Source organism: Chamaea fasciata, unplaced genomic scaffold (genome assembly GCF_029207755.1).
Source record: "Chamaea fasciata isolate MVZ Bird 193981 ecotype frontalis unplaced genomic scaffold, bChaFas1.0.hap1 SCAF_23, whole genome shotgun sequence".
Classification (NCBI taxonomy): Eukaryota; Metazoa; Chordata; class Aves; order Passeriformes; family Sylviidae; genus Chamaea; species Chamaea fasciata.
In genome coordinates this window covers 1,232,529-1,259,682 of record NW_027094108.1, presented here as the reverse complement: position 1 = coordinate 1,259,682, position 27,154 = coordinate 1,232,529, and the positions used below count along the sequence as shown (strand labels likewise).

Here is a 27,154-nt window from a genome sequence, read left to right as displayed (position 1 = left end):
CAGTGAGGGGAGCTCCTTTACACTTCCAGGAGTTCCTTTACTCCTCCATGGGCACTCCAACACCTCGCTGTGCAGCCCTTTCCATGGCCTGGTCACCCTTTCCATGGAGAAACTCCTCCTGATGTCCAACCTCAGACCACCCTGGCACAGCTGAAAACTGTCTTCGTGTCCCGTCGCTTGTTACGTGGAACAAGAGACCGACCACTGCCTTGCTACAGCCTGCTGTCAGGTTTTTGTGGGGAGGGAGAAGGTCCCCCCTGAGCCTCCTTTCCTCCAGGCTCAGCTCATTAGGCCGCTGCTCATAGGACGTGTGGTGCAGAGCCTTCCCCAGCTTCATTCCCCTTCCTCGGACACACTGCAGCCCCTCCAGGCCCTTCCAGTGGACACACAGCACCCCAGTATCCTTCCTGTGGACACACTGCAGCCCCTGAGTGTCCTTCCAGTGGACACACTGAACCCCAATATCCTTCCAGAAAACACACTGCACCCCAATATCCTTCCCGTGGACATATTCCAGCCCCTCAGTGTCCTTCCAGTGGACACACTGAACCCCAATATTCTTCCAGTGGACACATTCCAGCCCCTCAGTGCCCTTCCAGTGGATGCACTGAACCCCAATATCCTTCCAGAAAACACACTGAACCCCAATGCCCTTCCAGTGGACACACTGAACCCCAATATCCTTCCAGAAAACACACTGAACCCCAATGCCCTTCCAGTGGACACACCGCAGCACCCCAAACGCCCTTCCCGAGCTGAGCGGCCCAGGACCGGCCTCAGCCCTGGAGGCACGGCGCCCGCAGTGCGGAGAAGGGAGATAATCCCTCCCCTGCGCCCGCCGGCCGCGCTATTCCCGATCCCGGCCGGGAATGCCCGGGCCGGAGGGAGGAGGCGGGGCCAACGCCGAGGGGGCGGGGCCAGTGGTGTTGTGGGGCGTGACTAAGCATGGCAATGAGATCATTTGCATATTATGGGCGTGGTCTCGCCGCCGCGCTACACGCCGGAAGCGGAAGCTGCGGCCGCGTGGAGGAGGCGGCATGGCGGCCCCCGGGAGGAGGTGAGCGCCGCGCCGGGGGCTCCGCCGGGACGGGCTTTCCCTCATGGCCTGCTTTCCCCTCACACGCTGCTTTCCCCCCTCACACTCTCCTTTCCCCCTCACCCTCCCTTCTCTCCCCGCAGGAAGCTGGCGGATCTGAGCCTGGACGAGTTCCTGGCTGCCGGCTCGGACTCGGAGCATGACGGCGGCTGGGAGGAGGAGGAGGAGGAGGAGGATGAAGGCGGCCGGGCCCCCGACGGCGCTGGGAGGCAGCGGCGGCCGGGCGGGAAGGCGGCGCAGGGGCTGCAGGCACGGCCGGGCAGGTGAGGGGCGGCTGGAGGAGCTGAGGAGGGGACAGGCTGGAGGACAGGAGCGAAGGAAGGAAGGTTTTGGTTTCCCATCTCCCTGACAGGAGGGGACAGCCCCAGGTGGGGCTCTGCTCCCAGGGAACAGCGACAGGAGGAGAGGGGACGGCCTCGGTTGCACTCAGGTTGGACATCAGGAGGAATTTCTCCATGGAAAAGGGTGGTCAGGCTTTGGAAGGTGCTGTCCCCATCCCTGGAGCAATCCTGAGGAGCTGAGAAATGAACTTGTGATGGTTTTCCCAGGTGTTTTCATCTGTCCCAGCACAATCTGGTACCTTGCTATGGAAATTTCTCAATCCTTAACAGAATGTTTTCCTTGCAGCCTCAGCAGGGCTTTGAGCAGGGAATAAACAATGAATCCTCTCCCAGCAGGAGGAAGGGAAAGGCAGCTGAGCACAAAGATCAGCTCTCCAGGCTGAAGGACAGGGACCCCGAGTTCTATAAGTTCCTGGAGGAGAACGACCGCAAGCTGCTGGACTTTGATGCCTCAGACAGCTCCGAGGAGGAGGAGGAGGCTCTGCACAGACCCCCTGACACCCTCCAGGTACCTGCTGGGACTGCTGAGCTCCATTCCCTGTGCTCTGCTGGTGCTCCAGTGCCAGCCCTGAGTAGTTTGGGTCAGAAAGGACCTTAAAAACTCATCCAATTCCAACCCCAGACGCCTCCCACTGTCTCAGGCTGCTCCAAGCCTGTCCAGCCTGGCCTGGGACACTTGCACAGCTTCTCTGGGTGTTTGTGCCAGGGCCTCTCCACCCTCACAGAGAGGAATTTATCCCAAATATCCCACCTAAGGCATTCCTGCTTTCCACAGGGTTTAATAAACCAGCCCTGCCTGCCTTCCTCCTTCATCAGCTGCTCAGGGAAAGAGCTGGGGGCAGGCAGGAGCTGCAGAAACCTCTCCTCAGTCCCTCCTGCTGATCTCTCTAGGAAGCCAGTGACGAGGATGATGATGATGATGAAGACGAGGAGCAGGAAAAAGCCAAAAAGAAGAAAGTTTCCTTCATCCGCGTGAGCTTGAAGATGGTGGAGGGCTGGAAGGAGGCTGCCCAGGTGAGCAGGGAGTGGGAGCACAGAGCACTGGAGAGTTTTTCCTCCCTGCCTGTCAAAGGCCAGCTTGGGGGTTGTAAATCTGGCACAAAATTTATGTCCCAAACCCCCTGAGCTGCTGTGCCTTCAGCATGACACTGTCACTTCTCCTGGGCTGCAAGATTCGGGTGTTTCCACTCCACATCAGGAGGGAGCTGCAGAAATGTGGCTCAGAATGATCAAATTTGGGTTTTTCACCCTCTTGCTAAGCCCTTGGCAGCTCCAGGAGCTTTCTCAGTCACATATTCAGTAATCGTGGAGTAGCTGAGGGGAAGGAATCTCAAACTGGAAGTTGTTTGCAGCTAATTAGTTCCTTCTCAAGCCTCAGCAATTAAAAGCCAATTTTAGGGGAGGGTGAAGGCCACTGAGTTTGTTAAGCCTGTCCTGAGGCTGGAGCTGCCACCATCAAAGTTCCAGTGAATTCCAGCACTCCTGTCCCAGCAGATCCTTTGCTCCTCCTCCTCAGCAACCCCTTTTCTTCTTTTCCCCAGAGGAGCCTCACCCCAAAACTCTTCCACGAAATCACCCAGGCCTACAAGGCAGCCGTGGCCACCACCAAAGGTGACAGTGGTGGGGACCCCAGCAAGTTCCAGGTGACTGACACTGCAGGTGAGGGAAGGGAAATCACCTGGGCGGGGGGGAAACTGAGCTGGGGGAGGGAGGGGAGATGAGTTCATTCACCCTTTCACTTCATTATCTAAGAGGAGCTTGCCTTGCTGTGCTGCTCTGGCATCTTTACTTTCAGGGGTGGGTTTTTCCTTGCAGAGGCGGCCCCTGGAAATCTTAGATTAAAAATTTTGGATGTAAGGCAAACTTCCATGGAAATTACTGGCTCCAGGACCTCTTTTCCTGGTAGGGAAACCAGGAATCCGTGGGAAATCACTCACAAATGCTTTCCTGGCTTGTTTTACCCAGTGTTCAATGCCCTGGTGTCCTTCTGTATCCGGGACCTTTTCCAGCACCTGCACAAGCTGCTGCTCCCCAAAGCCCCCAAGAACAAGCTCAAGTAAGTCCTGGAGGGGGGTTTGGGACCTTCAGGAAAGCTGCTGGGGTTTTTCAGAGCTGCCTTTGAGCCTGGGGAAGAGGTGCCAGCCCTTTCCAAACACTTGAGTGCCTGATGATGCTCACAGGGCTCTTCTTTTCTTCCTCCCCACTGTGTCCCCTGCAGTATCAAACTCCAGGTGTTTGCAGAGGGTGTGTGGCTTCAGGAAGGGCTGGAATTTGCCTGTGCTTGCACTCAGGGGACAGCTCAGGCTCTGGAAATTGGTTTTCAGGGGAAGGGACCAACCTTTCTGCTGTGTGTGACCCCAGTCCATCCAGCAGCTCCTGCTTTTGCAGGCAGTTGTTGGTGCGAGGCATTGATCTCACTGCTCATTTTGCTGCTGAAATCTGATTTATTTGGGGCTTTTTTTTTTTTTAAGAGCTAAACCCATCTCTTGCTCCTTTCCAGAATGGTTCTCCCTTCCACCAGCCCCCTCTGGGGAAAGCTACGACTGGACATCAAAGTTTACCTTGGCTGTACCATACAAGTAAGAAACGTCAGCGTTTTCTGTGTGTGGGCTCAGCCTGTGCCTTGCTGGGCTATTTAGGATATTTGGGAGTGAGGCAGGTGGGGTTTGCCCCTCTGAGATTTGTGCTCATTGTTTCCCTGTGTTGATTTGGGATGATTTGGTCCAGTGACCAGTTTGGAGGTTCACAGGGTGCTTGGGTCAGAGTGGGTGGAAGGCAGTAAAGAAAGGTTGAATTAACATTCTGGCAGCTCTCCGTGTTTTAATTTGTCTGGCAGATTAATATTTAATAGGCTTTAAAGTCGTTTGCAGTCTGTGTTCCTGCATTGTGCATCATTAATTCATTTCTTTGGTGCTGTGATCTCTCCACTTGAGGTGAACACTGAGATGTTCTCTTGGTGACCTCACATGTGGCATCTCTGACTGTGATAACATCCCATCCACCCAAAATTTCTGCTGTTTCAGAGACAATCTGTGGGTCGTTTCTGAAGGAAACTCCTGCCCCCTCCCCTTAATTTTTTTTTTATTATTATTTTTTGAGATTGCTTCATCAGCATCCCCAAATTGGAATATTGAAAACAAACCAACGCTGAAACCCTGATTTTTCAGCAGCTGAGGGGAGGGATACCAGGAGAGACAACCCAGGAGCTGCTGTCCCTCAGCTGGCAGCTGGCACAATGACTTAGCAGAAAGAGCAATTTGATCAGGAGAGCTTTCTCTCTCTCTTTTTTTTTTTTTTCCCTTCAAGCTGTGGTGCCTCTCTCCAGCAGCAGAGGATTGCAGACAAGGAAAAGCTGGGAATGCAGTCCCTGGGAGCAATCCCAGCTCCTGGGCTGACTCCTGAGAGCCCTCAGTGCCAGCCCTTCACCACAGTGGGTTTTCTGGCACAACTTCTGAACAAAATCTTCTCTTTTTGGTGTGCGAGCAGACTTGGCAAAGTCCAGAGTCTTTGCAGAGCAAGGAGGAGGGCGAGGAGGCAAATTAAATGTGGACAGAACGCCTGGGCTGCTTCCAGAGCCTGTCTCAGGGCAGCCTGGGACTCTCCTTGGGTTTGTCTGCAGTGAGCTGAGCTGGACACGCTGCACACACAAAGATTTGGTTCTGCACGTTTTGTCAAAGCCTTTCCCTGAGGGAGAGCTCACCCAGAGCTCTCTCGCTCAGAAATTCAGCTGCTGGGAGTTTCAGGAGCCCGGTGTGCTGTCAGCCAGCTCAGGTGATGTTTCCCTGTGGGATTTGCAGTGAGGTGACATTCCGGTGTCCTGCACTGCAGATAAACTCAGATTTTGCGGTGTCCACGAGGGTGGCGAGCTCAGGGGCCATCAGCCATGCAGCTGCAGCAGCTTGAGCTCCCATTTTCAGGTTGATGACTCCCATTTCCAGCTCTCTTCACCTGCCCTGTGCCTGCTCCTCCCCCGATCCAGCTGCTGGAGTTCCTGTGAGCTCCTTCCCGGCTGAAGAACCAGCAAAACGCAGCTGGGGAAGGGAGGGGTGATGAGTTTTGCCTGTGAGCTGAGGGTGTTTTGTCCTCCACAGCTGCTGTCCTGCCTGACAGAGGCCTCAGTGAGTGCAGCAGTCTTGCAGCACGTGAATTCCACGGTCCCATATTACCTGTCCTTCCCAAAGCAGTGCCGGGCCCTGCTCAAGGTAAGGGGACGTGCCAGTGACATCTCCGAGGCTTTTCCCCCATTTCAGCTGGAATTTGGGGCTGGATCCCCCGGCAGTTCAGTGCCTTGTGGTGTTCCTTGCTGTGCTGCTGTTCCTGGAGGGGATTCCTGCCTCTCCCCACGGGGTGATGCCAGGCTGGAGCGAGTGTGTGGGGGCCTCTGTTTTGTAGCTACTGCTCCCCCAGGGAGGTGTATTTTGGGGAAGCTGCTTCCTCCTCCCCAGATGGAGGAAAATTGGCTGCCAGGCCCTGGGAATGCCTCTCCTCCACTCGAGGAACTGGGGGTGGAATATTTCCGTGGCTCAGCTCAGTCACAACTGCTGAGCACGAGCAACAACACACAGGAGGTGTGGGGGAGACGCCCAGGGCAGCAGGGTGGCATCAAATGGGAACTGCCAGGCAGCTCTGGGGGCAGGCAGGGAGGCCTTTGATGGTGGAAAATGACTCTGGGAGGTTTGCACACCTCTCAGCTGAAGGGTGGGAGGCATTTCTGAGGAGGCTTTTCCAGCCCTCTCTGTGCTGTGCACTTTGTCCATGCAGGTGGGTGGTATTGGGGGGCGCCAGGTGTACCTGGAGTCACTCAGGAGACTTCAAGCGAGCGTTTAAGGACAGAAATGAAAGTTGTATGGTTTTTTTAGAGGGGCTGGTTTTGCACAGGTTCCTTTAGTGATCATGGGAGCATCAGCCTCGGCTGTTGTGTGAGGGTGTGAGGACAGGAGGGCTGCCTGACAGCACATTGTGCCACCTGTGTGCCACCTCTGTGCCACCTGCCTCCTACCTGCCTTCATGCTGGGAGAAGAGGGAACTTCAGGCCTGTCTGTGACCAGCCAGGAGCTCTTTGTCCCTTCTCTCAGCTGCCTCTGTTTTATCTCCCAGCAAAGCATCACTCTGTGGAGCACAGGGGAGGAGACAGTCAGGGTCCTGGCCTTCCTGGTGCTGAACAAGATCTGCAGGTACAAGAAGGAGGTTTACCTCAGCCCCCTGCTCAAGGTAAGCCCGGCTCACGCTGAGATCTGCACCTTTCCTTCCTCATGTTGCGTGCAAACACCTCAGAGCCTTGAGCTGCACGTGAGCAGGTGCTGCTGGCAGCCTCCAGAGAACCAAACAGGGCAGGAATTCTGTCAGACTCCTGTTCCCACTGCTGCCTTTCCTGCTGGGGGCACAGAGGCCGGGCAGGGGAGGTGTGTGGTGCCTGATGAATATTCATCTCCCATCCTCCTGAGCTGCCCTGCCCTTTCAGCCGAGTGTCCAGGTGTAATTTCCTGCCACAGTGTCCCCTGGGCAGGACAGCTGTGCCCAGCCCATCCCCAGGTGTGGCTCAGACCCTCCTGCAGCCTGTCCTCTTGCTGCCGGGCACTGCTGGGGGACATCTCCAGGCTAAACACATTCCTGTCTCCCCTAGAGGAGGAGCAGGGCTGGACCTTTCCTTTTTCTGATAAATACAACCCTTCAAACCTGCTTTGGATCCTTCCTTTTCCTGATAAGAGCAACCCTTCAAACCTGCTTTGGATCCTTCCTTTTTCTGATAAAAACAACCCTTCAAACCTGCTTTGGATCCTTCCTTTTTCTGATAAGAGCAACCCTTCAGGCCTTCCTTTTTCTGATAAAAATGACACTTCGGCCCTGCTTTGGGTTCTTCCTTTGATGAAACCAACCCTTCCAGCCCCGTTTGGACACACTTGGGAGGGATCCAATAATCCTTTTAACTCTGTTTCACATGCTGATTTCTTCGTCCTCCTCCCCTGGCAGCAAATGTACATTGCCTTTGTGAAGAACTCCAGGTTCACCTCTCCCAACGCGCTGCCCATGATCAACTTCATGCAGCGCACGCTGACGGAGATGCTGGCCCTGGACACCCCGAGCTCCTACCAGCACGCCTTCATCTACATCCGCCAGCTGGCCATCCACCTGCGCAGTGCCATCACCCTCAGGAAGAAGGTGGGCACCCCTCCTCGGTGGGGAAGGAGTTATTTCTCCCCTTTCTTTTAGGAGGAAACGCGTGGAGTGGAGGAATTGCGGTGAGGTCTTAAACCCCAACCTGTTGTTGGGGCTCCTGGGAGCACTTGGGACCCGTTGTTGGGGCTCCTGGGAGGTGTCTGTGCTAAAATTCTGGCCAGGAAGGAGGAAAAAATGGAGGTTTTGGGGTGGGCGCCCCTCCTTGATGGGGAAGGAGGTTTTTTGTCTCCCTTCTTTTAGGAGGAAATGTGTGGAGAGGAGGAATTGCGGTGAGCTCTTAAACCCCAACCCATTTTTGGGGCTCCTGGGAGCACCTGGGAGGTGTCTGTGCCAAAATTTCAGCCAGGAAGGAGGAAAAAATGGAAGTTTTGGGGTGAGCTGATTGTGGCCTCTGAGAGAGTCTCTGTCCAGCTGTTTTCCAGTGGCACAGTGGGCAGGAATGGATTCACACACACTGACAGGAGGGTTGGGTTGGATACCAGGAGAGAATTCTTCCTTCTCTGAGGCTGGGGAGACCCTGGAATGGATTTCCCAGAGGAGCTGTGGCTGCCTCATCCCTGCAAGGATGGAGCTCAGAGCAGCCTGGGGTGGTGGAAGCTCTCCTTGCCCAGGGATGATTTTTAAGGTCCCTTTGAACCCAAAACCTCCCTTTGAGCCCAAACCCTCCTGCAGGGTGGGACTTGCTTTTCTCTCCCCGCTTGGCAAGAGTTTGTGCCGCACTTTCCATCTTGGACACCCTTTTTCCACTCTGGGGCTGCTGTTTGCAGCCTCTGTTTCCAAAACCTGCAGGTAAAGCAGCTTAAGGAGCCACCCTGGGGTGTTGCAGCTCCCCAGCAAAGTCCCCTTTAAAGGACTTAAGTGAGCAAAGCTGCTCAGACCTTTGGGGGGCAGCCCTGGTGTCAGTCTGACCCGGGGAAATCTGAGTCAGATTGCTAATCCTGGATTTAGTTGTGTTTAGCAAAACAGACCCCACAGATTAAACTGTTCATCTGCCCCCAAACAGGGCAGGGTTGGTGCCCAGCTAAATCTCCTGGCTGGTCAGACGTGGGGATAAATAAGCAGAGATAAATGAAGTCTGGGCTGCAGATCCCCTAATTGGATTGCACTGGCTCCTTACACCCTGAGTTGTGGCCCAGACAAGGAGTTAAATCTCACAGCTGGGCAGGGTGGTGGCACTGCAGATGGGGATGGCACCTCCAAAATGTCCAAACGCAGCGCTGAGCCTGTTGGGATGGGGCAGGGCGTGGTGGTGGGAGGTGGTGAGCGGGGCAGAGTGCTCCTGTGCAGGAGAAGCTGAGGAAAGCTCTGTGGTGCATCTCAGTGATCTGAGCAGAGCTGGCACAGCCTTGGCTTCACTCCCTGCTGCAAGGTTTGGGCCAGCGGCTGCCGTTCAAGGGTTCTGTCTCAGTGTTAGTGGTGAAACACACAGTCACAGGATGATTACCTGCAGGTGCTTTTGTTGAGGAGCTCTGGGAATCGGGGGTGCACGACACAGACCCAGATCTGACTCCCTCGTGGATTGGGGATGGACGTGGTTTTGTACCCTTTCGTTATATGACTGCACATTAATTATCAAACCCCTATTGCTCCACTGGATGGATTCTTGTACCTTCCATCAGCCCCCCCAAACGTGGTTTCTCTTAGACAATAATCATATTCAAGTACCAATCAATCATTACACTGAACAGTTATCTCATGTGGTGATTGTGCAGATGCAGTTTCCCCTGTACATGATTTAGTAAAGACAAAACCCAACCTTTGTTTCCAGGGCCTGAGTAGTTTTGGTTCCCTTTCCCAGGCCTATCCAGGCCCAACCTTTTCCCACCTCCCCTGAATCTATTGTATAGAGTTCCCATGATTTTAGAAACATTTTAACCCTGTGCTATCATCGGGGCTTGTGCATCCTGCTTTTCCATGCAGGACAGATGAGCTGGGCCTTGGAAATCTGGGAAAAAACCACAAGTGGGGGCTGAGGCACCCTGTGAGTGCAGTCTGCTCTGGGTTTGGGCAGCACCTGCACAGCTACAGAACTTTTGGGGAAGGGTTTCCTCCGGGGACTCCTGCTCCAGCTGGGCTTTTATTCAATCCAGAATTGAGAATCTTTTGTTCAGTCTAAAAGAGCTGCTGCAGCAGCTGCCCAGAGTCCTGAAAACAATGTCCTGGCCTGGTGCAAGGCTGCTGAGCCAGGCTGGGTCACTGGCCCTGCTGTCCCTGCTGTCACCATGTCCCTGCTGGCCTCCTGCAGTGCTTTTGCTGGTAACCAGAGCTGCAGCTTTGCTCCCTGCTCTGCTGCTCTCTGCCACTTCCATCCTGCAGCTGCCAAAGAATGAAGCTGGCCTGGGTGGTGTCTTTCCCAGGAATTTGCTCCGGTGGTCAGCTCAGGATTTCCCTGTGCTTGGCCACATCCCAGTGCCTGCTGTGGGTGTGGGCACTCGTCCTTCTCCAAGCAGCCACACTTGAGCAGCACCAGGCTGTTTTTATTCACTTTTATCTCCTTCAGGTACCCCCGTGGACCCTGGGGATGGCAGCTCCAGTGTTGTCACTTCTCCCTGGGCAGGAAGCAGGGTGAGCACCTGTCAAATGCCACGTTTTCATTTCATTTTATTTCATTTTTCCCCCCTTTTCCTGCAGGAGAACTTCCAGTCAGTCTATAACTGGCAGTACATCCACTGCCTGTACTTCTGGTGTCGAGTGCTCAGCACCATCCACCCCAGTGAGGTCTTGGAGCCCCTCATCTACCCCCTGACACAGGTCATTATTGGCTGTATCAAGTGAGTAAAACTCTGAAATTCTTCTTGCTCTGCTTTGTTGTGTCCTTTCACAGTTCTGTGATTTGGATTTAACCGTGAACGGTCTCCAAGCTCAAATTTAATTGAAATTTTCCAGCTGTTGAGGTGGGGAGAGAGTTTGTGGTGTGTGTTATTCTTTCCTCTTCGTGTGAGGAAAGCCTCAGTCTGAATAACCTGGGCAGATTATCCTCGTAAATACATTTAGAAGCTGCATTTTTGGGGCCTGACTGTTGGGATCAGAAGAAGTGGGACACACAGTTGTTATTTTCAGGGTGCCTGCTGAGAGAATTCCCTCCTCGTGCCAGTGTGTGTGGATGAAGTGTCTGTGCTCTGGGGTGGCTGTTACCGAGGGGCATTGAGGGAATTTTGGGGATCTCTGGTGATCTCCCAAATCCCCTTAGCTCTGTTAACCAGATTTCTCAGCTTTAAAACCCGGGTCTGCAAAACCTGCCCAGCGGTGCTGAGGGTAAGCAGATTGAAAGGATGGGATCAGAGGGCGCAAACATCCCCCCTGCCATCCCCCCCGCTCCTGGGGATGGATCCAGGCAGATTCCTGCCTGGCCAGCAGATCACTCCGGGGTCTGGGGCCCAGGACAGGGCAATGGGGTCAGGCCCAGCAGGGTTTTGCAGCTTGGCACTGCCTGGAAAGGCTTTGGAGGTTTGGGAACCCCCACAGGTGAGTTTGGGGTGACCTCACCGTGCCCTTCCAGGACCTGAAGGAGCTACAGGAAAGATGGAGGGAGGATTTCCCAAAGGATGGAGGGACAGGACACAGGGGGTGACTTTAAACAGATGAGATACCAGGAAAAAATTCCTCCTGCCAAGGGTGGTGAGGCCCTGGATTAGATTCCCAGAGAAGCTGTGGCTGTGCCAGCCCTGGAAGTGTCCAGGGCCGAGCTGGGCAGGACTGGGAGCACCCTGGGGTGGTGGAAGGTTTCCCTGCCCATGGCACTGCAGGAGCTTTGAGTGCTTCCCAACCCAAACCATTCCATGACTCTGTGATTCCAGCACTGGGAAAACAGAATCAGATCCCACCTGGATTCCTCCCCGAGCCAGGCTGGGACGAATATATGTATATATAAGTATATATGTATGTGTATATATATATATAAAAATATATATAATATATTATATATATAAAATATATATTACATATATATAGTATAAAATATATATTTATAATATATATAAAACATATTTTCTATATTATATAAAGATATATTTTATATATTGTGTATATAATATATTTTTATAATTAGATATCTTTATATAAATGATATATATAATGTATACAGAATAGATATAAAATATATATATTATATAACATAGAATATAGAAAAATATATAATTCATGTATATTATATAATATATACTATATATATATATAATATTTTGTATAAATATATATTATATATGTGTATATATATATAAAGGAGGCAGATTGGCAGGTGTGGGGACACTGTGGCTGCGTGGGACAGGACACTGTGACCTCTGCAACCCCTTCTTTGTGCTGCTCCAGGTGTGCAGTGGGGTTTATCCCAGGGATGGGTGGCAGGAGGATCCCTGTCCCCGCTGTCCCCGCTGTCCCCGCTGTCCCCTGTGCCGGGAGGTGGCGCCTGGCTCCAGCACAAGGCCAGTGTCCCCGTGTCCCTGGGCCCTGCCCCATCCTCCCTGTGCTGGCCCCTGTGCACTCTGATGGTTGTTTTTAGCAGCAGAAGCTCCTGTTCCTGTATCCCTTTCTGTTGCCATAAACTTTTCCTGGCCTTGCCTGCTCGGGTTTGTGCCCTGCTCCCAGTGTGAGCTGTAAAAGGAAGCTGTTCCCTGGTGTCTGGGTGGTTAAATGAGGGTTTTGGTGCCTGTGGCATTCCAGCCTCTGCTGGGTGTCCCTGAGCAGGTGACCTGGAGCTGAGAGAGGAGATTTCCCTGTCCCCTCTGACCACTAGGGGCCATTCCAAGCCCTGGGAAGGACAGGAACCAAACCGAGCCCTGGGAAGGACGGGAACCAAACCGAGCCCTGGGAAGGACGGGAACCAAACCGAGCCCTGGGAAGGATGGGAACCAAACCGAGCCCTGGGAAGGACAGGAACCAAACCGAACCCTGGGAAGGACAGGAACCAAACCAAACCCTGGGAAGGACGGGAACCAAACCGAGCCCTGGGAAGGACGGGAACCAAACCGAGCCCTGGGAAGGATGGGAACCAGACCGAACCCTGGGAAGGACGGGAACCAAACCGAGCCCTGGGAAGGCACTGGGTGCTCTCCAGGGAGGTGCAGGGAGTCACTCTGGGGGCAGCTGGAGCTCCCTGGGCAGGGCTGGTCCCAGCTGTGTTTGGCATTCCCCGTGCACGCAGCACAGGATGTGGAGCACTGTGAAATGGATGGGTTTGCTTTACAGTAAATCCATACACTTAACAGCTTTATTCCTCCATCAATTAACTCCTGAGAATGGCTTTCGTCATCTCCAGAGGTGCCAGAGCAGGGGGGCACAGCAGATTTATTTCTGGGACGGGCCCAGTGATAATTATTTCACTGTTTGGAAGGGGGGACGCGGCTGATTTATGGCGCCTGCTCAAACGTTTTTATTTTGTGGGCTCTCCTGGATTGCTCAGCAAGTCCTTTGGGGAGGGAGGGGCTCGTTTATCAGCTGGGCTCTGTCACCTCTGAGCTGTGGTTTGAAAACATCCGAATTTGAATGCTGGAGGTTTCCATGACCTCAGGGGCAGGTCACTGGGTGAGGGGCTGGAGAGTGGGACAGAAATGGGGTTTTGGGGCTTGCTCTCCATTCTCTCCCTGCTCCTGGGGGAGCTGGTTCTGCTCAGTCCCAGCCTGGCAGGGAATTGGCTCAACTTTTGTCTTAATTACCTTTACTATTTAAATTGTGAGTAAAAGTCAGTCAGGGCTCTTCCCCCTGTCCTCCTGTGGGAGTTTTATTCCCAGCTCTGGGGTGGATTCAGCAGCCCAGCTTGCTGTGCAGATTTCTTCAGCAGAGGAGGAAATGTTCTCCTGCGTCACTGAAAGTTGCAGGTGCATTTCCTCTATAAATTTGGCCTAAAATCTTTTTTTGTTACTATTTTTATCTTTCTTGAATTTTCTTTATTTTTCTTTAATTTTATTTTTTTCTTTTTCTTTCTTCTTCCTTATTTTTATTTAATTTTTTTTAAAAAAATTATTACATTTCATTTTCTTCATATTTATTCTTCTTTATTTTTATTTATATTTGTTGATATTTATTTTTATTCCTATTTATTCCTATTTCCTATTTGTTTTCATTTATTTTTAAATATTTATTAATACTGATTTTTATCCATTTTTATTTATTTTTTTAACATTTGTTAATACTTATTCACTTTCGTTTATTTTCATTTATTTTTTATTTGTATTTATTTTAATTCATTTTCATTTATTTTGATTTCTTTTTTTCTCCCTGCCCAGGCTGGTGCCAACGTCCCGGTTCTACCCCCTGCGCATGCACTGCATCCGTGCCCTGACCCTGCTGTCCCAGAGCACCAGGACCTTCATCCCCGTGCTGCCCTTCATCCTCGAGGTGGGTTTGTCCCTCACTGCACCCACCAGCAGCTCCCAGGGCTTCCCACTCTGCTCCCAAACCCCGCTGGCCAACAGCGCCGGAATTGGGGAGAAAACGGGATTTCACTTCTGTTGTCTGTGAGAAATGCAGCCCCAGGGGGTGGAACTGGTGCAGCTGGAGTGGGCACAGGGCTTGCCAGGGGAATTCAGAGCTGCAGCTGGCTGCAGGAGTTCCCCAAACTCCCATCCTGCTGTGGTCATTCCTTGGAGAAGGCAGAGTTGTCCCTGGCTGCAGCAATTCCCCAAACTCCCATCCTGCTGTGGTCATTCCCTGGAGAAGGCAGAGTTGTCCCTGGCTGCAGCAATTCCCCAAACTCCCATCCTGCTGTGGTCATTCCCTGGAGAAGGCAGAGTTGTCCCTGGCTGCAGCAATTCCCCAAACTCCCATCCTGCTGTGGTCATTCCCTGGAGAAGGCAGAGTTGTCCCTGGCTGCAGACAACAGGAAATGGAAGAAAAAAAACCCCAAACAGATATTTCGGAAGATGTCTGTGAGGATTTGAGCGTGGCCTGAGGCTGGCCACTGCGGAGGAGGGACAGTGCTGGAATCAGGGCCTGGCTCAGCCAGGCTCACTCCTAACCAAGCTCCCTTGAAGGAAAGGCTTGTTGTGGTTTGGGGTTGTTGTAAAGGTCCCGTGCAAACCACATCCTCAGCCTGTGGGACGTTTGTAAACCTCCTGCTCCCTGGCCTGGCTGGCTCTGCCATTCCCCTGCCTCCTTCCTCTTGCTCCTGCGTGTCTGAAACCCTGCCAGGCAGATTTTGGGACAGAGGCATCTCCCCTCTGGGGTTATGGCACTCGGGGAGGATTCTCTTTTCTTTTTAGTGCTGTGAGAGGGAAAACTCAGAGCCTTCCCCTCTCTTGGCATTCTGGCCCTGACACCTTGGCCCTGAGCTGGGTGTCGGGCTGCAGCCAGGTGTTCCAGGAGCCCCTGAGCTGCCTCAGGTGTTGTCACCAGGCTCCTGAGCTCCCTCAGGTGTTGTCACCCGGCCCCTGAGCACCCTCAGGTGTTGTCACCTGGCCCCTGAGCACCCTCAGGTGTTGTCACCTGGCTCCTGAGCACCCTCAGGTGTTGCCTGTGGCCGTGCTCTGGGCAGGTTTTGGGGAGGGCTCTGTGCTGGTGGAAGGAGTGACCGGAGCTCTGCGTTTCCCTCGTGCCCCGTGGCTGCTGCAGGTTCAGGGGACACAGACGGGGTGTCTGTGCACTCCCAGGGCCACAGGAATTCCCCACGTGCCCTGGGCTCCGAGGGCTGGACGGGCTGATGCTGTGGGGCAGGGCTGCTTTGCACTCTGGCAGCGGGGGCTGTGGGTCCCGGCTCCCTTCCTGCTCCCCTTGGACCTCGGGAGAGCCAAAAATCCCTCTCCTTCCTGCCTGCTCTGCCCTGTCCTCCCCTCTGTCTGCCAGTGGTTTTCCCTGCAGCCACTCTGCTGCCTCGTGACGTCCTGTGGCCCTCTGCTCCCTCATTATCCCCGTCCCAGCCTGCCCCAAGGAGCTCCTGGACATCAGCCAGGCTGTGCCTCAGCCCTCAGCCTGGGGACTCTGGGCCTGGTGGTTCTGAGTCTGAAAGATTTTCAGCCTGCTGGCAGCTGCTCACTTTTCCCCAAGAAAAAACGTTTGCAAGAAGGTTTCTTCTCAAAAACAATCCCGGCAAACAGCTCTCTCAAAACGACCTTTCTCCGGGTGGTGTTTTGCTGTTTCTCTGGTTTAACCCACGGGATCAGAGAGGTGGTGTTCCTATTCACCCCAATCACGTTAAATCTGTATCGAAACACCTTATTAAAGGTAGTGAGAATTAGGAAATGAAGCCTTTTCTCTGTGCCTTTTGCCTTCTGAAATACGTAGAGTGTTTCTTTCGTGTCCTACAGCAACGGGACCACTCTTCCTCCCCTTCCCAAAGCCCCTGCCACCTCCTGGGCCACTTCCAGAGCCTCTGGCTGCCCTTCCCCGGAGGCCTGGGAGGATCCCAGGGAGCCCCCAGTGCCTTTCATGTGTCTGACCCGGGGGATCAATAGCTCTGTTTGGGCCAAAGAAATAACTGTGCATAACGAGCTTTATGGCATCGATTCCCCAGGCAAGGGCTCTTTGTTTGCACAAGCCCCCCACGCTCGCCCCTCCCTTCCAAACAACCTGGGTTGACAAATAAAATGTCAGGAATCAATAACAGTCTCCTGCCTCTGTGGCCTGGGGGGCACTGCTGTGACCTGAGCAGCTTCTCCCTCCCGCTCCCCTGTGCTGGGCTGCTGATGGATGTGCCGCTGCAGAGGGAAGAGAAATGATTTCCTGCCCAGGAGGGCAGTCTGGAGGTGTTTGGGCACAGGGAGAGAACAGCTGGGGCTGCTGCAGGGTGTGGGTGAGCAGGAGGTGCTCCTCACCCCTCTGTGGGTGCCAGCTGATGTGCAGATCTCACCCCTGGGTTTTGTTAAGATGGGATTGAAGCCTCCCTTGGTGGCTGCATGGGATGCCATGGTGAGGATCTGCCCCATCCCCAGGGGTGTGAGCAGGTGGCACAGGGATTTCAGTGACAAGAGGGAATTCTCCCCTTCAGGGACAGCTCCAAACCCCACCCCAGCTTCGAGGTACAACCTGTGACCACGAGAAAGGTGGGGCTGAGGAACAGACCTCAGCTCCTCGTGCTCTGGCTTCTGTTGGTTTCCTCCTCACACCCAGGTCTCCACAGCCTCAGGTGTGCTTGGAGTTTGCTCCCACCCTGTCCTTGAATGTTTAGGAAAGCTGTGGGGCAGTGATCAGCATTTGGGGTTTCCAGCATTTGGGGTTTCTGAAGTGTTTCCTTGCCTCTGCCACCACCTGCACGCTCCTGGCTGAGTCCTTTGGTGGTTGCTTTGCGCTGTGAATCACCTTCACACTCATTTTATTTTCTTTCCCCTCTTTCAGGTTTTCCAGCAAGTGGATTTCAACAAGAAGCCAGGACGCATGAGTTCCAAACCCATCAACTTTGCTGTGATCCTGAAACTCTCCAATGCCAACCTGCAGGAAAAGGCCTTCAGGGTGAGTGGGGCCTGCAGCAGCGCCCTGTGACAGGGACTGTGCTCTGTGTCCCTGTCCCCAGGGGCTGGGGACACCTTTCCCAGTCTGGGAACTCTCTAGGGTTTAAATCTGTAGGGGTTAGGTGTTCTGGGAAATCTGTGGGGTTTAAATCTGTGGGGTTTAGGTGCTGTAGGAAATCTGTGGGGTTTAGGTGCTGTAGGAAATCTGTGGGGTTTAGGTGCTGTAGGAAATCTGTGGGGTTAGGTGCTGTAGGAAATCTGTGGGGTTTAGGTGCTGTAGGAAATCTGTAGGTTTTAAATCTATGGGGTTTAGGTGCTGTAGGAAATCTGTGGGGTTTAAATCTGTAGGGGTTAGGTGCTGTAGGAAATCTGTGGGGTTTAGGTGCTGTAGGAAATCTGTAAGGTGTAGGTCGTACCCAGTCCCTTGATCCGTGTTTCTCCTGCCCAGGATGGACTCATTGACCAGCTCTATGACCTGATCCTGGAGTATCTCCAGGGCCAAGCCCACAGCATTGGCTTCCCAGAGCTGGTTCTCCCCACTGTCATCCAGGTAAGGGGGCAGACACTTCTGGTGGTGCAGGATAAAGTCATGTAAGCTAACAGTGAATCCCCAAAATGAGGGGGGAGCCATTTACCTTTGCCTAATTTGAATTTTGATTTGTGTGTTGGGGACTTGTTGGGGAGGAACAGGGACATCACAGCTAATTAGGGGCAAAGTGGCTCTGGAATTTGCCATCTCTTGGGAGCCAGAGGCTGCAGAACTGCTCTGGGATGGGGTTGGGATGGTGACCCCAGGTGAGTTCTTGGGGATTCAGAGCTGTCCCAGCTGCTGTGGGGGCTTGGAGCAGAGCTGTGCTCTGGGCCCCAGCTTTTCCTTGGCCTCAGCCTCCCCGAGGTGCTCTCCACAAGATGGCAATCTTCCCTCCCAGTCTTCCCTTCCCCGATCTTCCTTTCCGATCTTCCCTTCCCCAGTCTTGCCCTTCCCTCCCTTCTCAGGCTCGCTCACCAGGAGCTGCAGACAGCACAGCTCAGTGTGACGGTTCTGGAATGTGTCCCCTCATTCCCAGGCCTGTCTGTAACTCAGGAGTGGCTGCTGTCCCCTCCTCTGTGGGGACACAAACCTCCGCTTGTCCTGGTGTGTGCCACGAGCCCCTGCACGCCTTGGGATGGGCCTGGCTGTGCCCCACAGGCATTTTGGGGTGTCCCTGGGGCAGCCCTGGCTGTGCCCCACAGAGGTTTTGGGATGTCCCTGGCTGTGCCCCACAGAGGTTTTGGGATGTCCCTGGCTGTGCCCCACAGAGGTTTTGGGATGCCCCTGGGGCAGCCCTGGCTGTGCCCCACAGAGGTTTTGGGATGCCCCTGGGACAGCCCTGGCTGTGCCCCACAGAGGTTTTGGGATGCCCCTGGGACAGCCCTGGCTGTGCCCCACAGAGGTTTTGGGATGCCCCTGGGGCAGCCCTGGCTGTGCCCCCGGGCTGTTGGTGGCACAGAGCTCGGTGTCCCTGCCAGGGGCTCTTGGCCGTGTCCCCCAGGCTGGCACAGGCGCTGCTGGGGGAGCTGCCAGCCCCTGTGTGTGTGTGTGCCCGGCCCTGCTCCCCCCTTTTGGCAGCCCTGGGGCCCTGAGCCGGCAGCCAGCAGCTGTCAGAGCCCACGTGGGGCTGGGACGAGGAGCTGCTGCCGGCCCCGTGCCTCCCAAACACAGCCTGGGCTCCTGCGGGGGACTGCTGCCCTGGGTTCCTGCCTGGCTGCCTGTGCAGCCTGCTGGCGTCTGCCGGGCTGCCCTTGGCTTCCCCAGAGCTGGGGCAGGCGTGTGGGGAGAGGCTTTTCTCCTGGAGCTCCTCCAGCCCGCTCTGGAGATCCATCTGTCCCTCCCTGCTGAGCTCACGCCTCTCCCAGCGCCGTGGCAGGGCTGTTCCAGCTGGCAGGGGCTGTGTCCCTCCTCCTCCTCCTCCTCCTCCTCCTCCTCCTCCTGCTCTGGTCAGCAGCTCCAGGCTGAGCTTTCCAGGCTCAGCTTCCCAGATTTCTCTGCCTGGAAGGCAGGAAGCAGGCGGCAGATGAAAGCCAGTGGGGATGGGAGACGCTTCAAAGCTGCTGCTGCTGCTGCTGACCCCGGGGTGGGCACTGCCTGCAGGGGCTCGGAGGGGAGAGCCCCTTTCCCTCCCCCGGAGCCCTGGCAGGAGCAGGGAACAGGAGGGGGAGGCTGGAGGGGAAGAGGCAGGAGCTGCCAGAGGGGCAGGAGGCTGCTCCCCGTGTCCCCAGGGAAATGTTCCCTGCTGGGAGCCGGGCCCTGGCCTGCTGGAGCCAGAAACGAGCACACAAACACCTCACAGACATTGGGTTTGGAGAAAGACACCCAACAAGGCAGGAGAAAGTGGGTTTGGCTTCCCTGCAGCACTTCCAGTAAGAGGAGCTGGGGTTCTGCCCTGCGGTGTCTGTGCTGGGAGGATCCTGTGGTGTGTTGCAGGCTGGCAGTGGGACAGAATCAACCCCAGGAATGACAGGGCTGGGGTGGGAGGCCTGAACGCCACATCCACACCCACACACACTCACTGGGCTTCTCATTGCTTTTATTCTGTAAAAAATCTGATCGTTCCGTTTGGCAGGCCAGGGAAAAGCACACACAGAGCCTGTTGGGTTGTTTTTTTTTTCCCCTCTCCATCCTTTATCTCCTTTTCCCTCCCTGGTTGTGTCCCTGCCTCTCCACGCAGGGCTGAGATCTCGGGAGGTTTCATTAATATCTGTGGCAGATCTGGGGGGCTGTGTGAGGAGGGAGCACCCGGCTCCAGACTGCGCTGACAGAGCCCAGGATTTCTGCAGGATTTCTGGTGACACTCTTCCTGCAAGGGAAGAAAAATGAGAATGTGTGTGGCAGCGGATGGGATGGATCCGGGGCTGCAGCTGGGGGGATCAAGTGAGATAAATCGAATGACAAACGCGTCTCTCAGTGGAGATAAATATGCAGCACCTATAAAAAATAAATATTTTAGGAAAGGGGAGGGGGGTGGTGAGGGCAGGACAGGCTTCAGCAGCAGCAGAATTGTCGTGCTGATGGTTTCTTTGTGCTTTGGGGGGAAGCAGGGAAGGCCGGGCTCTGAATTCTCGTTTTTGTGGGGTGTGCAGGAGGGAGAGGGCCAAGGGAAGCCCCCGGTGCTGTTTTGGTGCTTTTCCCCTGGATGGGGAAATCCTGCAGCAAACACCCCTCAGAGGGCAGAGTGCTGGCAGGGAGAGGGGCTGGCTGCCGCTGCCACCTCTCCAGGAACAAAAACGCCTCCCCACGTGGCCTGGACAGCAGGGAAACATCTCCTTCCTTCCCCCAGAGCCTCGGGAGCCGCGGGTGGGGCAGGCAGGAAGGGATGTGCTGCCTGGGAAGCCTTTACCTCCCTCCTGACAGCATCTCCTGGGCCCCCTGAGAGCCAGCCTCAGCGTGGCTTCACCCTTTCCTCCTGCCTTGTTGGGTCTCTAAATCACACGCCTGTGAGGTGTTTGTGTGTTTATTTATGGCTCCAGCAAGAAAAGAGCTTGGCCTGCGGGGTTCGGGCAGCGCTCCTGGGGCTGGGGAGAGCTGTTAGCAGGCAGGGCAGTCACTGGGACTGGAGCCATGAATCAACCTGGACACCCCCATCCTTCTTCCTGCCACCAGCAGCATCCGGTTCTTGGTCTGGAGGTGCCACAGCAGGGTGCTGCTGCTGCTGGAGAGTTGAATTTTGTCATTTTTGGTGTGGGTTTGAGCCCTGGGAAGGTCAGGGGTGCCAGCTGGGGTTGGGTTTGAGCCCTGGGGAGCTCGGGGGTGCCCGCTGGGGTTGGGTTTGAGCTCCAGCCGCTGTTGCTCTCGGAGGGTGGGAGATGCTTTTCCCCCCCTGGGATGTTTTTGGGGGCCCTCCCGTCACTCCCATTGTCCCTCTGCTCTCCCTCCTGGCAGCTGAAGTCCTTCCTGAAGCACTGCAAGGTGGCCAACTACTGCAGGCCCATGAGGCAGCTGCTGGAGAAGCTGCAGGAGAACTCGGCACACATCGGCCGCCGGCGGCAGAGAGCGACGTTCGGGGTGGCCAGTGCTGAGGCTGTGGTGAGACTGGGACTGGGGATGGCACTGGGGACACTCTGGGGACACTGACACAGCCTGGGGACAGGGACAGGGGACACTGACACGGCCTGGGGAATGTCTGAGGACACAGAAGGGAAAGTTCAGTACCAGAGGGTCCCAGAGGGCTCTGAGCTCATCCTGGGAGAGCCTCCTGTGAGTTCCCAGCAGCTCTGAGGCTCAGACCTTTTCCAGCAGGCAGGAGTTGGGATCTGGGAACTCCCATTTCAGCGCTGGGATCATTTGGGGATCTGCCATGAGCTCAGCACCCTCCAAACCCCCAGAGGATCTCCTCTGTGGGGGCTTTGTGCAGCCCCTCGGTGCCTTTGGCATCGCAGGAATTGTGTTTTCCAGGTTTCCCCTGCAGCTTTTGGCTCCCTCTGTTTGCCCTGCAGTGCCCAGGCTTTGCCTGGCCCGGGGAGACTCCTCAGTCCCACCACTCCTGACTCAGCAGCTGCTGAAACAGCTGAGCCTAAATCCACTTAGTCCTGCTTTGCCTCCGAGCTGTGGCTGCCAGGTTCTGCCCAGGAGCTGGGAAATTGTGCCTGGGGAAAGGGTCTTCACCTCGTGCCCCTGGCTCCCTGTGTTCATGGGGAAACTGCCTGGAAAACCTCTAAATCTGTCCCCTTTTCTGCACAGGAGCAGTGGGAGAAGCAGGTGAAGGAGGAGGGGACACCCCTGAGCAAATACTACACCCAGTGGAAGAAGCTGAGAGAGAAGGAGATCCAGCTGGAGATCAGCGGCAAGGAAAGGGTGAGTGCCAAATCCTCCATGTGGGCCTTGGGGGGGCCAGGGTGACACCCTGGTGACCAGAGTGACATCCTGGTGACACCCTGGTGACCAGAGTGACATCCTGGTGACATCCTGGTGACGGTGCACTGATCACCTCTGCAGCGCCCTGAAGGGAGGAGATTCAGCCTCCAGGGTTGTCAGGAGTCCCTGGCCGGGCTCAGGTGGGGCTGGTCTCTTTCTCCAGAGGGAATGGGGACAGGGACAGAGCGGGGCCAAGCTCCAGGCCCTGCTGCTCTGCTGAGACATGGCCCTGCTGCTGGAGCAGCTCTCTGCAGAGACGGGCAGATTTGGGGTTTCTCTCAGCACGGAGGCAAATTTGGGGTTTGTTCTGTTCAGAGAAGCAGATTTAGGGTTTCTCTCGGCACAGAGGCAGATTTGGGGTTTGCTCTGTTCAGAGGGGCAGGTTTGGGGTTTCTCTCAGCACACAGAGGCAGGTTTGGGGTTTCTCTCAGCACACAGAGGCAGATTTGGGGTTTGCTCTGTTCAGAGGGGCAGATTTGGGGTTTCTCTCAGCACACGGAGGCAGATTTGGGGTTTCTCTCAGCACACGGAGGCAGATTTGGGGTTTCTCTCAGCACACAGAGGCAGGTTTGGGGTTTCTCTCAGCACACAGAGGCAGATTTGGGGTTTGCTCTGTTCAGAAAGGCAGATTTGGGCTTTCTCTCAGCACGGAGGCAGATTTGGGGTTTCTCTCAGCACGGAGGCAGATTTGGGGTTTGCTCTGTTCAGAAAGGCAGATTTGGGCTTTCTCTCAGCACACAGAGGCAGATTTGGGGTTTGCTCTGTTCAGAGAGGCAGGTTTGGGGTTTCTCTCAGCACACAGAGGCAGATTTGGGGTTTGCTCTGTTCAGAGAGGCAGGTTTGGGCTTTCTCTCAGCACACAGAGGCAGATTTGGGGTTTCTCTCAGCACACAGAGGCAGGTTTGGGGTTTGCTCTGTTCAGAGAGGCAGGTTTGGGGTTTCTCTCAGCACACAGAGGCAGGTTTGGGGTTTCTCTCAGCACACAGAGGCAGGTTTGGGGTTTGCTCTGTTCAGAGAGGCAGGTTTGGGGTTTGCTGTCCAAGAGGCTGCCTGGCAGCCCTGCTGGTGAATGGGGCTGTTGTGTGGCTCGGTGGGGACTGGTGGTTTAATGATGCAGCTTTGTGAGCCCCAGCAGGAGAGGGAACACCATGAGGCCCATTAGGGCTGGGAAAATCCATGTCCCATTAGCAGCCATTGGGGGGAAAAAAGGTAATAACAGGGAAAAAAAAATAATAATAAAAAAAAACCCAACCCAGCCTGGCTGGGAGCTGCAGCTCTGCCTTACACAACAGCTCTGACCCTTTCTGCCCATTCCATTTGCTTTTGTCCCAGTGGTTTTTAATGGGATGGGGACTAATCAGCTTGGCGAGACTCAGCAGATAGGAACCCTCGAGCTGGGGATTAAAAGGCTGGCCCCCAAATTAGCTAATTAGCGCTTGTGTGTGATGAGCACAGGGGCTGTGGGCTGTGCCTGTGCAGTTCTCAGCCCTCGGGGATCACTCCACGGCGGCTTTGGGGGTTTGTTTTGAGGTGCCCATCCCGTGAGGCTCCTGTGGGCTCCGCAAACGCACAGTTTGGGTTTTGGGTCACCCAGATTTCGGGTCCTTCCCTGCCCAGACCACTCTGGGATCCCCCAGCCAGCCGTGGGGGCAGCTGAGGGGGGGCTGTGCCCCCGATCCTGCCCCTGCTGCGTTCTGTCTCCCAGATCTCCTCCCTGCCACCTCGGGGCTGGTTTTTAGAACCAGCCAGGGAGGAGCAGAGCCCCCTCGGAGTGCACAAGGAGCAGGAGGGAAGGGGACGGTGTCAACTGAGGCCCCTGCCAGCGGTGCGGGGTGATCTGTGCCCTTCCCTGGCCAGCCCCGTGCTGCAGGTGATCGCTGCCAAGGGCTCAGCTCCGGGATGGACAGAGCCCAGCTGGGCACCAGAACCCTGGAAAAGACCGGGAGAAATTGCTGGAATTGGCCGCTGGAGCCAAGTGCACAGCTCTATCTCCTGCCCCTCATCCCCCTCTGCTGCCCCTCAGCCTCATCTCCTGCCCCTCCTCCCCCTCTGCTGCCCCCCAGCCCCAATCTGTGTCTCTGTTGTCCCACACAGACCGTTCCCTGGGGGGTGGCTGTGCTCAGACCGTTTGGGGTGGTCTGAGGGGTGGCAGATGAGCCATGACCCTGGGGCCGGCTGTTTCCAAGCCCCAATGTGTGCTAATGCCCGAGTCCTCCCGGGGGGGAGTGCAGCCAGGCAGGGCAGGGGCAGCTGATGCTCGGGGATGCATTTGCATTTGCATTACCGAGCCCTCGCAAGGTAAATCCTGCCCCTAGTCCCCCTCCGAGAGGTGTAAAGAGCACCGAGGTGGTGGCAGTTGAGAGGATTTCATGGCATTGATATTGGCTGCCTGCCCCGGGGGCTGCTGGCCCATTGATCTCCATCGGGGCGGGGTGTGCAGACAGACCCTGAGCATCCTCAGCACCCGAAATCCTGAAAGCTGCACCCAAAATCCTGAAACCTGCACCCAAAATCCTGAAACCTGCACCCAGAATCCTGAAAGCTGCACCCAAAATGCTGAAAGCTGCCCCCAGTGATACCCTGCATCCTTAGCCCTGCTGAGGGTGTTCATTAGCTGCAGTGGTTGATTGGGGCAGGTCAGCCAGCAGCAGAGCTCTCTGTGTGTGTGTGTGTCACCCCTGGGAGCCCTCACCAATGTGTGGTGGCACAGACAGACCCAGCTGCTCTGGGCCAGGCCGAGGTCCTGCCTTGAAACACAGCCTTGGGCACTGGAAAGCACAAACCGGGGCTGCTCTGACTGTTTGGGTTTGTTCTCTTTCCAGCTGGAGGACTTGAACTTCCCAGAAATCAAGCGCAGGAAGCAGGAGGAGAGGAAGGAGGAGGATAAGAAGGAGTTCAAGGATCTCTTCGAGCTGGACAGTGACTCTGAGGAGGAGCATGGTGGATTCTCTGTGAAAGGTACAGGGCTGGGGCTGGGCTTGTCTTCTCCTTGTCCACAATCCCATTTCCCTGGTCCACAACCCCATTTCCCTGGTCCACAGCTCTATTTCCCTTGTCCACAATCCCGTTTCCCTGGTCCACAATCCCATTTCCCTGGTCCACAGCTCTATTTCCCTTGTCCACAATCCCATTTCCCTTGTCCACAATCTCATTTCCCTTGTCCACAATCCCATTTCCCTGGTCCACAGCTCTATTTCCCTTGTCCACAATCCTATTTCCCTGGTCCACAATCCCATTTCCCTTGTCCACAACCCCGTTTCCCTGGTGCACAATTCCATATGACAGAGATCAGTCTGACCCTGCCCTGAGGGGGTTTCATGCTGACCCTGTTGGGTTCAAAAGATTCCCTGCTAAGGAGGGCGAGCACAGGAGGAAGTGGCACTGAAGGTGTTCGGGATACTTTTGATCTTTCCCTCCCTCTCAGTCCAGCTCTTTTTAAAGCCTCAGCCCTGTGGTTCTTTCCCTGGGCACCCACAAGGTCAGAGCCCAAAAACCAGAGAGCTCTTTGCAAGGACCAGCACAGGGATCTTTGATCCTGTCCTTGCTGCACTTCCCATTTTTATTTCTTTTATCCTCACCGATGTTCCGAGCCAAGAAATCCTGGAGAGCCGGGGGTGATGTCACCTGGGCTGCGACCACGAGAGGGCCACAGCAAATTGTGCGACTTGCCTGGGAGGTTCAGCGCCCGAGTTTGGGGGTGAACCTGGGTGTTCCTCCGTGGTTTGGAATGTTTGGCATGTCCCGGGTGTGCGCAGCAGGAAGGGAAGGGGATCTGCCGGCCCTGCTTGGTGCTGTGGATCCAGGGGAGATTTCCTGCTCCTGCTGCAGGAGTTTCAGCAGGATCACACCCCCGGAATCCTCCCAGGGCAGCAGGAAAGGGGCTGCAGGCCGGGAATTCCAGCACATCACAGATGAGCTCTCCCCTGGAACGGGAGATGTTTGTCAGGCAGGGAAGAATCCCTGGCTGGGGTCTCTGCAAAGGCTGCAGAGGGGAGAGAATCCAGTTTGGGAGTCTGTGAGCAGGAGGGAGCCAGGAGCTGCACTCCTGTGCTTTCCAGCTGGATTTCTGGCAGAAAGGAGAGGCTGGGAATGAGGAGTGGCTCAGGAGGAGGTGCTGGGCCTCTGGAGCAAAGGGAGGTGGCTCGTGGGGGGACATTGGTGAGAAATGAGGAGGAACCTCCCCTGCGGTGTGTCTGGCACTCCTGAGCCCTGTGCCCCTCACCTGTGCTGCTGCTGTTCACTCACACCTGACAACCCCCCAGGGAAGGGCAGGCAGGCCTCAGACGACAGCTCAGAAGGCAGCAGCGAGGAGTTCGGGGAGGAGGACGACGAGGAAGAAGGAAATTACGAAGTGGAGGAGGACGAGGAAGAACTGGAAGAGGACAGCGAGTCTGAGGGTGAGTGAGGAATTCCTGACAGCTCTGGGGCTCCCCACAGCCTGCAGGGGACAGCTGGCAGCTCTGAGCTGCACAGAGCGAAGGGTTAAAGGTGTCCCCAGCCCCTCACAGCCCCCCAAGCCCCTTTCATCTCATCTCAGGGGGCTCCTGCAGCCCAGCCAGGCCCAAACTCTTCCTGCAGCCCTGCCTGGGGCACAGGTGACACTGCAGGTGACACTGCCAGGATGACACTGCCAGGGTGACACTGCCAGGGTGTCCTCACCTTTCATCTGAGCCCTGCCTGGGGCACAGGGGACACTGCAGGTGACACTGCAGGTGACACTGCCAGGCTGTCCTCACCTTTCATTTGCCTGGGGCACAGGGGACATGGGGTTAACCCTGTCCTCGCTGGAGAGCTGCCCAAGCCCTGCCTTCCCTGGGCTCTCTGCAGTGCCCAGCCCCTGCTCTGTCCCCAAATTTCCCTTCCAGCCCCACGTGGGGCAGTTCGGGCTGCAGTGCCCGGCCCTGCAGCGCTCTCCGGGCTGCATTAATGAGCCGCAGGCTGGTTAATTGCCGCCTGTCCCTTGCCCCGGCAGAGGAGGGAGCCGGGGACGCCGGGCAGAGGAGGAGGAGCCGCCCGCAGGGACTGTCCCGCGGCGACCTGGAGCAGCTGGCACGGGGCGGGGACGACGTGGTGCAGGACCTGCAGTTTTCTGACGAGGACTGAGCAGCCCCAGCCCCTCCCCAGGCTGCAGCACCTGCAGCACAGGTGGGACCAGCCCCAGGTGACACAACCTGGGGCTCTTCAACTCAACTTGGGACTTTTCCAGCTTTTTCTACCGGTTCTGTTTTTGGTACCAATAAAACCGTGGCCAAGTCCAGGCCTGTCAAAACTG

The 27,154-nt window shown here is 55.5% G+C and overlaps 1 protein-coding gene across 2 annotated transcripts; it reads left to right on the top strand.

The window, feature by feature from the left end:
- The first annotated feature begins 1,012 nt into the window (after nt 1-1,012).
- Nucleotides 1,013-27,154, top strand: NOC2L (NOC2 like nucleolar associated transcriptional repressor). Of its 2 annotated transcripts, none has more exons than XM_066202955.1 (19): nt 1,013-1,057; nt 1,180-1,359; nt 1,774-1,945; nt 2,329-2,451; nt 2,979-3,096; nt 3,403-3,493; nt 3,938-4,016; nt 5,529-5,639; nt 6,535-6,648; nt 7,408-7,596; nt 10,246-10,385; nt 13,836-13,947; nt 16,879-16,992; nt 17,440-17,541; nt 20,911-21,054; nt 21,709-21,822; nt 24,705-24,840; nt 26,145-26,279; nt 26,855-27,154. In XM_066202955.1, exons 1-19 carry the CDS (start codon nt 1,038-1,040, stop codon nt 26,983-26,985), a joined length of 2,325 nt encoding a protein of 774 aa, XP_066059052.1. In that variant the 5' UTR covers nt 1,013-1,037; the 3' UTR covers nt 26,986-27,154. The 2 variants fall into 2 exon arrangements, with proteins under 2 accessions (XP_066059052.1, XP_066059051.1); XM_066202954.1 differs by having other exon boundaries at nt 1,771-1,945.